This window comes from Abramis brama (assembly GCF_963993115.1).
Source record: "Abramis brama genome assembly, chromosome: 8".
Lineage (NCBI taxonomy): Eukaryota > Metazoa > Chordata > Actinopteri > Cypriniformes > Leuciscidae > Abramis > Abramis brama.
Genome location: NC_139970.1, coordinates 35,645,507 through 35,659,078, shown reverse-complemented (window position 1 = coordinate 35,659,078; position 13,572 = coordinate 35,645,507). Strand labels below are relative to the sequence as shown.

At 37.3% G+C, this 13,572-nt stretch overlaps 1 protein-coding gene across 3 annotated transcripts in view; it reads left to right on the top strand.

The window, feature by feature from the left end:
- The first annotated feature begins 2,220 nt into the window (after positions 1-2,220).
- Positions 2,221-13,572, top strand: part of erbb4b (erb-b2 receptor tyrosine kinase 4b) — a 316,016-nt gene continuing 304,664 nt past the window's right edge. For all 3 annotated transcript variants that reach the window (XM_084123173.1, XM_084123172.1, XM_084123171.1), the window contains exon 1: positions 2,221-2,572. In XM_084123173.1, the coding sequence (XP_083979299.1) occupies positions 2,494-2,572 (79 nt within the window). In that variant the 5' untranslated portion in view covers positions 2,221-2,493. The remainder of the gene's footprint in view (positions 2,573-13,572) is intronic.

Here is a 13,572-nt window from a genome sequence, read left to right as displayed (position 1 = left end):
CTCTGGAGGCTCAGGTTTTATTGGCGGTCCTTGCACAGCTAACTCTCATCCATTAAACAAATCATGGAGTCATGTATTAGATTAGCTCTACACCCGGCATCAAGGGTGTTTTTGCCAACCGACGGAACCTCTGCTATTCACTCTCCTAATCCGGAAAATGAATTATGCGATTGAGAGCATCTGGAAGATATTGTCATACATACCATTCTGAGAGATTTATTAAAGGAACAAAAAATCCCATTTGAATATTTTGTCACTTAATTGTGTTGTTTGCTGTTGAGCTGACAAATGAGAACAGGAAAGCATCTTGTTAAGTGACAGCTGATGTTTTATAATATTTAATCAAATCGCAAAACTTAGTTACTTATTTAAAAGAGCATGTTCTCTCCATATAATAAGAAGAAGCCAATGTCATTTGCAGGGCTGTATGCTTGGGTGGAAACAGCTTGATCTCCTGCTGGCTCTGACCCTTGGTAACCCCAGAGGTGTGGCTATGACTCCCTCCTGTGGTGAAAGGTCAGTACTACAGTAACAGTGCCGAAACACCAGACCTGCACATGGAGCTGTCAAACTTTGCTTTGACTCCATCAGAAGTGTGAAAAACAGAGTTTACAGGAAAAGGACATAGTGAAAATGAAAGTGATTTTCTAGGTCAACCCAGTTTCCTGGCTCATATACAGCAATATTGTGTGTGTGTATATATATATATATATATATATATATATATATATATATATATATATATATATAAGGTGGTGTATATCAGTGTGGGCTGGATGTAATATTTCAAATGTATATGTATGGTCTATGTTGACTTTATGGTAACACTTTACAATAAGGTTCATTAGTTAATATCAACTAAGAATGAACAATACTTCTAATTCAACATGACAACTAAGAATGAACAATACTTCTTCAGCATTTATTCTTAGTTAAGATTCATTTCAACATTTACTAATACGTTATTCAAATCAAAGGTTGTATTTGTTAACATTAGTTAATGCACTGTGAACTAACATGAACAAACAATGAACAGCTGTTTTTATTAACTAACATTATCAAAGATTAATAAATGCTGTAACAAATGTATTGTTCATTGTTAGTTCATGTTAGTTAATAACTAATGTTAACTAATGAACCTTATTGTGAAGTGTTACCGACTTTATAGGAGTCTTTATAGACTATGCAATATTAACAAATTCAATGAGGAGCACTGAAACATTGGCTGTAGTCAAAAGCAAAATAATAGAAAACCCAAAGTTCGGCATTGTTTCAATATTTTCCTCTTGAGTAGTATGACCGTGTGGCATGTTTATATGAGGGTGTGAAGCATACCTATTATTATTATCATTATTATTATTATTATTATTGCGTCTGACTGTCCCCGTCTTTGATAGCAGGTGTGAACGTGGCTTAGTGGTCTAAACAAGATGTTTTTCACTCTTTACAGACCCAGGGATGTGCAACCAACTCAGAGACCCCTAATATAAATCACTGATTTTCTCTGTAACACTTTGTAACCTGATTAGATTAACTAGATCTTCCTGTCATTATTAACTTTGGGTTTCAGCTGTAATAGAAAACCTGTAAAATATCATGGAATTTTAAGATTGCAATTTCCAGTTCTGGAAAAGACATTCATTCAGAAATTCATACAAACTTTGTAAGAGAAGTTTTTGCAGTCTGTATGTTTGGCCCCAAAACATTTAATTGAATGTTGCTCTTTGTGAGTGTGACAGTGCTATATATTGTGATTTTTAAAAATAATTATAGTAATATAAATGTAGAGAAAGTCATGGTAAAATCATGTACATGCATTGATATGCTGCAACCCTGACATTAAAAGATTAACACACATTAAGCTTATAGTTAGGCCTATCATAAATATACCGTCTGGGGTGGTATATTGTATAATCATCCAACTTCTGTAGAGCTTAATTCGGAATAACGACGTCTACATGCGTCCTCTGACAATTCATGATGGGAAAAGCTTTGCTTTGAAACCTCTTGAAATCTGAACAAACGCCCTGTTAAAGAAGACGCTGTATGCAGAACGAGACAGGTGTATTTAGAAGCGAGCGCCTCTTGAGCCAATCAAAAACTTACGCTGGGCATGCTAAGGCGGGCTCTTGTCTAATTATACAGACTTTGGACCAATCAGTTGAGCGGAGGGCGGTGTGTAGTTCTTCGGGGGCGTGTCTTTAGGCTTTGTGCCGTCGCAGCGCTGAAGAGCGTCTGAAGAGAGTAATGGCATGAGCCTTGCGTCGAGATCCTGTCAAAGCACTAAACAGCAAATTTCTCGCTCCTGAACTTTTACACTCTTTCCTGAGGACTATTTTACCATTTAAACGGGACGTCTTATTTCCTTATTTACTCTGACAAGCAACAGCAGCACTTGAGAAGTCACTCCTCCGCAGTTGCGTTCCTGTCTTAAGACATTTAAATTAAAAGGATATGGTGTTGGACATGTGAAACACACGGGCAACTTCAAACATGAAGCTGGCATCTTCTCTGTGTTGCCTCGGGTTTCTTCTCACTTCTGTGGCGGTCCGTCTGAGCGACTCGCAGCAAGGTGAGTAAACGACTGACCATCGTCTCGTGCGCAAAGGTGTTTATGCGTCTCGTGCACGCACCTATGAGCTCTGTTTACTTTTTTTGAGGATGCTTCTCGCAGTACCCATCCTCTGATGCGAGAAACCTTCTTTTTTTTTTTTTTTTTTTTTTGGGTGCCTGAATCTCCCTTAACATTAAAACCCTGAAATCTATAAGATGCGTTATTGTAATGGTAAATGAGTGCCATTCATTCACTACCACAATGATGCATAGATTTCATGCATAGAGTCTCTATGTGTGTTGGTGTGAAATAGGCTGGCATACAGTTGGAGCAATGGCACTGATAGCGCAGAGTGGCACTGAAAGGGGCATTCAGTCTCATTGGACGTTTGTTTTGTTATTCTCAGCCCGTACACTGTCTGAGAAAGAGTTTGAGTGGTCATTGCTTTCCGTGCATGTGAAAAATCACTTCTGTTGCCTTGAGTCGTACCTCTGGTGCGTGTGACTGCTTATAGTTGACTTTTCGTTGGCTGAGAAGAAACTGGAAACTTGAACTGTCATCGTGCAATCAAATGCGCCATATTTTATTTGAGCGTCCTTTACATTTTTTGATGTAAACATGCAGAAATGTAGTGATTTGTAAGCTGTCTTAATGTACAATTTATTGGGAATTTATGGTCTATTTCGAATGTTTTTTTCATTGAAAAGTTTGCTTAACTAAACAGACTAAATGTTTTTAAAATGTAAGTAGCATTTTTGAAATTATAACATAATATGACTGGCAGATTTTATGACATAAGAATAAATACACAGCAATGTTGCGTCCACATCTCCACATGGTGGTAGTATGAACCGATATAGTCTGAATCGCTCTCTCTCTCTCTCTCTCTCTCTCTCTCTCTCTCTCTCTCTCTCTCTCTCTCTCTCTCTCTCTTTTCTTTTTTGACATTAGCCTATAGTTTTCATGTGTAGCTACATACAAATAATATGTTGTCTATTCCAAGTATATAATATAAATGTTAAAAATCAATAATATTAAAATAATAGGCTAACTGAAATACATTTTATAAAGTAAAATACAAATAAATAATTTTAGCTTGGTATACTCATTTCCTTTCCCCCTCCCCCCCACACACGCACACATGCATGATGAATGGTCATCGTGACTAATCAAACGCAGATCCATCCAGAATAGGTATAAATTAATCAACCTCGATATCGATTACAGTAGTATAAATGATGCTGTAGCCACGATCCTCCTTCACAGTCGAGCTGAACTGACCTCATTAAAACATTCAAGAAAACTTTATAGCAAAGCATTACGCCATTTGATGAATTTGAATCGCTCGAAACTTTCAAATGTTTGTCTCTATATGCGCAGTGTTTTCAAAGCTAATCCGCTATTTGTGGCGATTAGACACACTGACCAATGACTAAAGGGCAAAAGCAGTTGTCGAAAGCAGGTAAAGATCACTTATGAATCAGTTCTTATAGTTCGTCACTGATCTCAGTGTCATTGGCAAAGGCACGGGCTCCTGACGCACGTCTGCGCTCCGCTGCGCTGCCCGGAGGAGACACGATCCTGATCCAATTGTTATTTTAGATTAAATAAATTAAAAAGCCTTAGGGGAGAGCGATTTTAATGGGTATACAGCTAAAACAATAACAACAACAACAACAACAACACTACTGTAGGATATTCTGCAAAGTTACAGTCGGTAAAAGTAGGCTAAATAACATGCTTATTACGAACATGATTTGTAAGAAATGGTACATATCTCCGGACGTTTCTTTGGCTTGCAACAATAGAAGAATCAATTTTGGTGCTAAACAGCCTTTGCAAGTTTATTATTATTATTATTTTTTTAATTATTATTATTTTATTTTTTTACAGGACCATTTTAACCGATCGTTACTCTGAACTATTGGGTAATGGGTATGGCAAACTTTCAAGCTGTTGTCCAGTGGTTTGACTATACTTCACCAAAAACTAAGCTAAATGTTTCCAGTTCATCTATAGCCTACCTATATGTTGTGTATGCAGGTTTTATAAACTCAAATTAATGTGGAAACATTTTAAAAACTAATTTGTCACTCACACCATGGTGCATTTTAAATTAACTTGAAGGTAAAGATCGTTTACAGCTGTGAAGAAAGTTTTGTGCACTTTTTCATTTGCATGTCAGTTTTAGCCTGAAATCCTTGTTGAAGGAAAGTTTTGTCAACTGCCTAAATATAATTATTGAACCTATAAGTTCATTAAACATGTACATGATTCCATGAATACATAGTGAATAAAATATTAATGTTAAATATTTAAATGATTATTAAATTATGTAACTTTGTTTTGGTCAATAATAACTAGTTTATTTTGCACAATTTGTCTCATCAGTTACAGGTCATAATATGGGCAAATCTTGAAGCGTGTCCTTCTGCTGAATGCCGGGTTAATGATAATGATTATGATGATGAGAGATCTGACCACTGCAGTGTGCTGTTGTGTTTAGTTGGCTGTATTACTCATTATTGTGATCTGTATCGGTTATCGTTTCAGTCTGTCTGAAGATGGTCGTGAATTTAAATCAGTCTATTCCATGACATTTAGGAGCCGTGCCAGCAGCAAGACTTGTGGGGAATTGTAGGAACACAAATATCAGTTTGTTAATCGGCTTAGCTTTGGATTAAGTCCCGTCAGTGAGACTGGCTGCTGATGAAAATTAATCGTTCAGCAATTTAACTCTCCTTTTCTCTATCTGATCTTGAATCTATGATAGATTCCCTGCTACAATGGAGCTGTGTTACAAGCATGAGAAGTGAATAATACAGGGTAGTTTGTCTGTATATCTGAAATCTTAAAATGGCTCCAAACTGAATTTACAGAACCATTTTAAGGATTAAAATGCCTTTTTTTAATAGGTTGCATAAAGAACCTTGCTTTGATATCTATCTATCTATCTATCTATCTATCTATCTATCTATCTATGTGAATATTAATTTTTTGTTAACTGTGGGAAAGTACATTTCCTTAGCTCTGTCCATTCTGATCTGGCCTCTCGAGGTTTCATACAAGCTTTTGATTGACAGCTCCCATATGAGGCCAAAGTATCCCACGGGAATCCTTTCTCCTTTTCCCCCCTCCTCACTTTCTGTAGAAGTTTCATTGCTCTATTGAGTCCATTTTGAGCATGCTGTCTTCCCTTCTTTTTAATCTCTGCTTTTTTAATGCTGCTGTTTACGCAAATCTTTTTTTCTTTATCCTGTATAACATGTAACTCCGTCTGCGGCTTATGATATGGCATATGCTTATTCGTGAGGCGTTGTTTATTTATATCCAGGAACACACATCTCAAGTTCACAGTATCTAAATGTTTACACAGTGTGGCACAGACAGGAAGCCCTATCAACAAAGAAGGGTAAAGTATTTGCTTTTATCGTGGTAGTCGAAGCGCATCATCTCTCGCTCTCTTTTTATTTTGTCAAAGTGAGAGGGCACAGTGCTACAAACGCCTGCCCACGCAGCAATAACCCATTGTCTCACAAAGCCCATTTATTCAGTTTTTCTCCATCTTGGTCCAAGAAAGGCAGGCTGACCTCTGAGCCCGTGTGTCTCAATGGGAAGAAAAGCAGCCTTTGATTCTGTTAGGAGCGCCAACTCCTGCCAAGCGAAGGCGGGTTCCTGCGCAGCGTGTTGCTCTCTGCTCCGGCTCTGAGTGTCTCCCTGCACTGACTGCGATACATGTGCTGCCTCAGCCTTCCAGAGGCTAATGGGAACTTGATGATTTGTTTGTGGATTTGATCATGGTAGACTTGCTACTGGCTCAAAGCACATTGCATATTCATTCTGTCACTTCTCTCAATTTCTACACTGATTTAACCAACAAAACCTGCCAGCTGAATCTTCTTTGAATGATTGTTTTTCTTTTTAAGGCTCAAAGATCATATCTAAATGTTAAGGTCTTCTTGAAGGCCTAGTTCAGATTCATTGTATGTACAAAAAACAGAATTTCATGGTTTGGAACTATTTATTAACTTGAAACGCTGTATGCATGGTGCGAGATGCTGAAAGAACCCCAGTGAGATTTGATGTTATGGCCAATGATCAAACAATTACAAAATAGCAAAAATAGTACACTATGGGATCTGTATACTGTAAATTGTACCTTAGTTTTCTCTCCAAACATGTCTCTTTTTTTTTTTTTCTCCCCACATCTAATGAATCGAATTACATGGCCTTTCAACAGTAGTTACGGTTGTGGTACAGAGTTGTGGTACAATTGGTGCCAACAACAAGTGTGAAATGCCTTTATACAGCCTGAAGTCTAATAAGACTTGATACCTTACAGAGTCTGTAAGGGAGAACAGAGAAAGAGAGAACGTTTATAATGTGGCCTTTTATGCATTCATTTGCTCATACTGTGTTTACAATCTTCTGTTGGTTTGACACTTTACTGAACTCTTATCAGTATTCATACATGCAGTGTTTGACCAAGTGTAAAAGGACATGGCAACCCATGTGTAATTCATTGCGCAAAATTGTTTTCAGAGAAAATGTTCATTCTGACAATAGCTTTACAATAGTATCTTAGAGAATCGCATCAGACAGAAGTCGAAGGTCAGCTACACTGTAAGTCAGAAGTTCAAATCATTTAACCTCTGACTGCTCAGCTCCGCTGGTTGGGGATGCTTTCTCTTTATCTAGAACAGCGGTGACTGCCAGATCGACCCCATGTGGCTGTTTTCTTGATTTCCATCTTTACAAGTTCAGCAGTGATGTATTGAAATGAGAGCAATCTTGGCCTGAAGAGAAGAGAGAGCTGAGCGAGGCATTAGAACGATTACAGCATGACAACACCTTTTTCTGTCTTTTTTCGGGCAACTCTTTATCATTTTCGATTTCGTCTCATCCTAACAAAATGTCTCTTCTGAATGCCCCAAGCATCTTTTGTCCTTTCATATCTACTAAATATGTGAGAGTCCAGGAAGCTCAATCAACAGCACTTGTGGCGTAATTTTGATTTCCACAAAAAAACTATTTAGACTCGTCCCTACTTTTCTTTCAAAAATAATGGAGGGAATGGTGTGGCACTTGAAGTGCAAATAAATGGAGCCTTTTTTTTTTTTTTTTTTGGAGGATATAAAAGCAGAAAGCTTTTCATTTTAGGATTTATAATACTTCCTCAGATAAAATGTGTATTATTTGAGCTGTAAAACGGGTTAATTTTTTTTCAGCCATAATTGTAAAGTCATTTTAGTGTAAGATTGTATCTTTACACAGAAAGGTTAGTAAAGGAATTTTTCCACACTAAAATCATTTTAAGATGCATATTATGTCTTACACCGCGTGCAAGTGCCTCACTGTAACCCAGATTAGCGGAAATTAATTCTTGTGAGTAGTACTCAACCTTTAATTTGTTTCATTATTTGGAGAAAGTCTGACTTTTGTAAAAAAAAAAAAAAAAAAAAAAGCCAACAGGATTTTGGGAGGTTGTATGAAGTTGCAAAGGTGTTAGTGATGGTTACTAGGTGGTTGCTAATCGAGTCATAATATGGTCCCGATATGGCTCTGCTCTCTCCTTCAATGTTTATGGAATTTCTCCTCGGCAAACCACACAATTTAAAGCTCATTCGCATTTGTGTCTGTGCCACAGTGTCGTAAGGGTTTGTTCAAACCTCTAACCCTAAGTATGAGCCTATAAGCAAACACTGCTATTGATACAATTTGAACATTCCAGCTAATCATTTGCTGCAATTTTCAGATTTGCAGACTGTATATGTTGGCCATTTCACCTGAATCAAAGTTCAGATGAACAGTCAAGTTTAATGACAGTTCTTCTCCCTTTTAAGTGACAAGGGTGACAGAGTGACAGCCAATAAACAGCGCAACGCCAATCAGCGGCAAACAGCCGCTAGCTATTGTTTCATGCAAACTCAAGTTCCACCTCTTCACACTGACAAAATTCATAACATTCAGTGTTCTGACTCATTATACAAAGTGCTATTCAGATGTACATGAGCAGCTCAGACGTCTGTGACTATGATGTTTGAGAGCTGCTTTTGTCCCTCTCTCCCAAAGCCAAAGACAGGCTTTGTCAGCCTACAATTAAGAACAGCAGAGGGGCTGTTAATAAGTGCCATTCCGAGGATTTTCGTCTGCGTGAGGACAGAGATGGAGAAAACGAAACATTGGCTCTGATTGACACTGCCAATCGTTTAATACAGTCGTCCTGCTCTCCAGGCTTCTCCTGCCTTCTGCTTCAATTCTTCCTTTCAACTTCTTTCATCCCTTTCTTGTGCATGCCACAAAAGCAAGAAATTAGTATGACAATGGATATAGGCCTAATCTTTGCTAAAATGCACTCATTACCGCAGCACATGGAATTAAAAGCAATTATACGGAATTAAAGTTATTTGTGCATCCCCAATTTCTTGTCTTTTTTCCCCTTGTTGTTCCCTCTAAGGTCGCTGACAACTAAGTGAGCTGTTTCTTCTCATTTAAATCCCGCCCTCCTCCACTTTTGCTTTTTCAAACTCCTGAATAATGGACTTAACAAATAAAAGAATAATTACAGACTCGTGTTCTTGGCTTTAAACAAAATGCACCTCCCTCTAATGAGCGTTTTATGTTTTTCTTTCTTGTGAGGGGCTGCTGAAGGGGCAGTTTCTCTGAATGCCTTGCACTCTTTCTCTGTAATCCTTTTTTAAAATATTCAGTGTTAATCTGCATTTACAATGTAATTACAGGCAGGCTTTGAGCGATACTGACTGTTTAAAAATGACTGTGCTGCCCGAATGGACTTAATCTTGATTTGTTAATATGTGTTTGAGTAAATATCAGAAGAGCAGGCAAATATGTGGATGTGTGCTGAATATTTGATATACCTTTTTTAATATATTTCATATGGACCCTTTTCACATACTGTGATGATGCATTTCCATAGTTATTAACATCCTAAATCTAGAAAAGTTTTGTTTATATTTTCATTTTTTTTTTAAATATATATATATAATTCTACTTTTATATGATTGCTAAAGTCAATCTATTTAACAAACAGACCTACCAATCTCTGAATAAAAAAAAATATATATATATTGATGGTGCCATCTGTACCCTCCTGTAATTTGGCTCCAAATCTCAGGGGAAATTTGTACTTTTGACCTCCTACTACAAAATAGTGGATTACTCTGTAAATATACATCCATGACATTTAATATTTTGGCTTTCATCACTATTTATGTTTGTCTTTCTTCAGAAAAAAATATTAACAAAATAAAAATAAATGAGCCAAATAAGTTTGGTTGAATTGACATGTAATGACCCTATAGAAGTTTACATAACCATGACGACTTATGCATTTGAGAAGCCCAGAAATGTGAAAATGTTCCATTATTTATTTAAAAAAAAATTAAGTAATAAATAAATAATAAATAAATAAAATATCCTATAATAAAATAGGATATACCTGGATAAAGTCATCTGCTGAATCAATTCATTGTAAGAAACAGTCTGGACATTGCATCACCGCTGAATCATTGATTCAACTTTTGGGACAATTTTAAACGGTCATCATTTAGTAACACTACTTTGTAAGTTTAAATATTCAATTTTCTGCCCATCTCTAGAATGGACACTCAAAATTAATGTTGTAAGTACTTGATGAGTTAAAGGTGAAGTGTGTAATTTTCAGCATCACTAATAGCACCAATTTACACACTTCAAACACTTTCCCGTCTGCCAAAAACATTTTGTCCCAACCTAGCATTTGCTTTAAAATCGCTCCCTCTCTCTTTTTTAAACATTCGCTTAAACGGATTGCAGTTCCGTTTGCTTCCAGTAGTGGTGTATAGATTGCACATTTCACCTTCAAGCCATATTCTCTCTCTTTCAGTCTTCCTTTTTCTGTATTTTTATGTCATTGCTGTATAATTAAATGTTTGTATTCCCTCTCAGGGACATATTTTTATTGTGCTGTGTGCAACAGACACATTCTGTCCCCGCTAATGAAGCTCTTATGGATGTGAGCGGTTTATAGGTGATTTTACAGCCCGTAAGGAGACATCAGGGAGAGAGGAAATGGAAGAGACAGAAAATTAGACATTTAGAAAGGAGGAAAAAGACATTGAAGAATAAAAGCGAGTACTTAAGAGAAATGTGAATGCTCATGCCATTTATGAGAGTAAAATGGAGAAATGGCAAATAAAAGTTAATGGTGAAGTTTAGAAAGAAGCAATAATGTGATTAAAGGATTGAGGAAATATAAAATGACCAGAGGTGGAAAGGGAAAGCGATCAGACTGAACCAGAGGGTCAGGCCTGTGCTGCATTTGTTGATATTTTAAAGGAGTAGTTCACTTTAAAATGAAAATTACCCCATGATTTATTCACCCTCAAGCCATCCTAGGTGTAAATGACATTCTTCTTTCAGACGAATGCAATCAGAGTTCTGGCTCTTCCAAGTTTTATAATGGCAGTGGATTGCAAACAACAGATTGAAGTTCAAAAAAGTACATCCATCCGTCATAAACGAACTCCAAACGGCTCCGGTGGGTTAATAAAGGCCTTCTGAATCAAAACGATGAGTTTGTGTTAGAAAAATATTCTATTTATTATATTTAAAACTTTATAAAGTAAAATAACTAGCTTCCGGCCAAACGGACTCCACTTAAGTGTAAAGCACAACTTATGCAAGTAATGCGACGTACTGCTGACATTTACACTATGCCGTGACGCACTACGCTAATTCCGGCATAAAGAGCCGTTTGGAGTTTGTTTATGACGGATGGATGCACTTTTTATAACTCTCGATTGTATTCATCTGAAAGAAGATTGTCATAAACACCGATGGCTTGAGGGTGAGTAAATCATGGGGTAATTTTCATTCTAAAGTGAACTACTCCTTTAACGCTGCCCAGCAGTCTGTGCCAGTCTCTGTGGGCCAGCGGTCACCTTGGTGCAGAGGAGAAAAAACGTCGTCCGTAAAGGCACATAAAGCACTGAATGAGAGGAAAGGGGGAAAGGCAATTGACCTTGGCTGGCTGACTGACTGCAGGAGAGATGTGCCTTGTGCTGAGCAAGGACTGTCGTTCAACCTGTAGAAGCTTAGAGGAAGGTAGAGTTGCTGTCTTTGTCTGTCTGCTGAGTTATTTTTCTCTGTGAAAGTCTGTTTTTTTAACTCCGTTTTACCTGGAAGTGATGAACAATTTCCCCAATGAATTGACTTCGAAGCAAGCTCTTTCTTCTGTAGATGGTATTTGAGCCGATAACTTTTTTTTTAATACCAGTGACTGAATGATGTTCTGATGGCTCTTATGAGCTGGTACTTTTCAGTGAATCAACCATACAGTGCAGCCACTGTAGTCTAACTGATTCCTGAGTGAATGACTCTCATGAGCCGGTTCTTTTTATTGAATCACGCGTCATGCTGTATGGTTTTGATTCACAACACTAGTGTTATTTTTTTCCAACTGATTCTCAAGTGAATGAATCTTATGAGCCCCTATATTTCTTAGTGAATCAAAACAGTACATCACAACCAGTGAAGTCCAACTGATTCCTGAACAAATTAATCTTATTAACCAAATATTTTTTGTTAGTACTCTTTCCCCACCAGCATTTTTGATCCTTTTCACAAAACTTTCATGGCCCACAGAATATTTTGTTGTATGAATATCTGAACATGCAAAAGAAAGAACAGAGCCTCTGCTTCAAAACAAAAACAAACAACATTTTATTATAGCTCAAGGCATTCTTTTTTTTATCAACCCTTGAATGTGGGTGAGTTTCATAAAAAAAGCAACATTTTGAGCTGAGAAAATAGTGTTTTTGTCAAAGACTACATCCAGATCAGATTCAGAACGATGATCAAAACATAGATAGAGGTCGAGTCCATCAACACCCCTAAAGCTTCCCAGTTCTATAGCTCGTCCTGGGTCGACATTTCATTGGATAACATTAGGCAGTTTTGATGTATATGCTGTTTAATGTTGATGATCGTGTTATTTTACATATGTATCTGCTTACATATGCTATCGCTTGTTTCCGCTTCATTTTTTGCCTGTTTTGATCCAGAGATTCCGTACTCTTTCAGAAGATGTGTCATCGCGTATAACAGTGAAAACACAGAAAGCCTGAAATTTCCATCAATGTCAGGGAGGTGTTGTCTCATAAATTATGGAAATTTCCGTCAATGGCGGGGAAAGAGTTCAAATGAATGAATAAATTAGTCAAATGATTCCATCTTTTTTTGTCTAGTTTCTGTTTAAGCTCAGTGGGAGTTACTGGACTGCAGTTATGCCGTCTCTAAAAATACTGAAAAGTCAGCTAAATATTTGTGTAAACAGACGTTTTGCAAGAATTTGAATGTTTATCTATAATTTCATCATTTGGGAATGGAATTGCATGTCTGTTTTTCCAAATAGTTTTTCCTCAAAAGTACTGAAAGAACGGTTAGTGGCAACGCAATAAAGAAAACACAATTTAATTTCTTACAATATCTTACAGTTTCTATTTACAATTACAACTTTACGATTTCTTACATTTCCCATCCCTAGTATTTGGTGATACAGTAGAGCAGAGAATCACGGGCAGCACAGCATTGTTTAGTAGGACTTTGGGCTTTGCATAGCAATTTTGTTGCAATGTCATCTTTGTTGAGTTTTGTCTTCTGTGGCTATTTACTGTGGACAGCTGTGCTTAATCTAGGAGGTCTTATGGTGACCTGGCTATAGATTTAACAGTTTGTTACACACTTGTACACACGCACACATGACTGAGACTGAAACTTGTAAATGCTTCATGCTGAGGCGTCTGCTGTTTGAATGTCCCCTGCTTCCCGATACACATGCATAAATACACACTAAACCCCCCAGCAAGGTGAACAGAATGCTGATGCAGGATCATTTTGGAATATGGAGGGAAGAGAGTCTCTAATTTTAGCCGCAAAGGCTCGAAGGCCAGATATTCGCTTCTTTCTTTTTTCGTTCCCTTTTTTGGCATGGGGTTGAATGAAAGGGGCATGGGTAC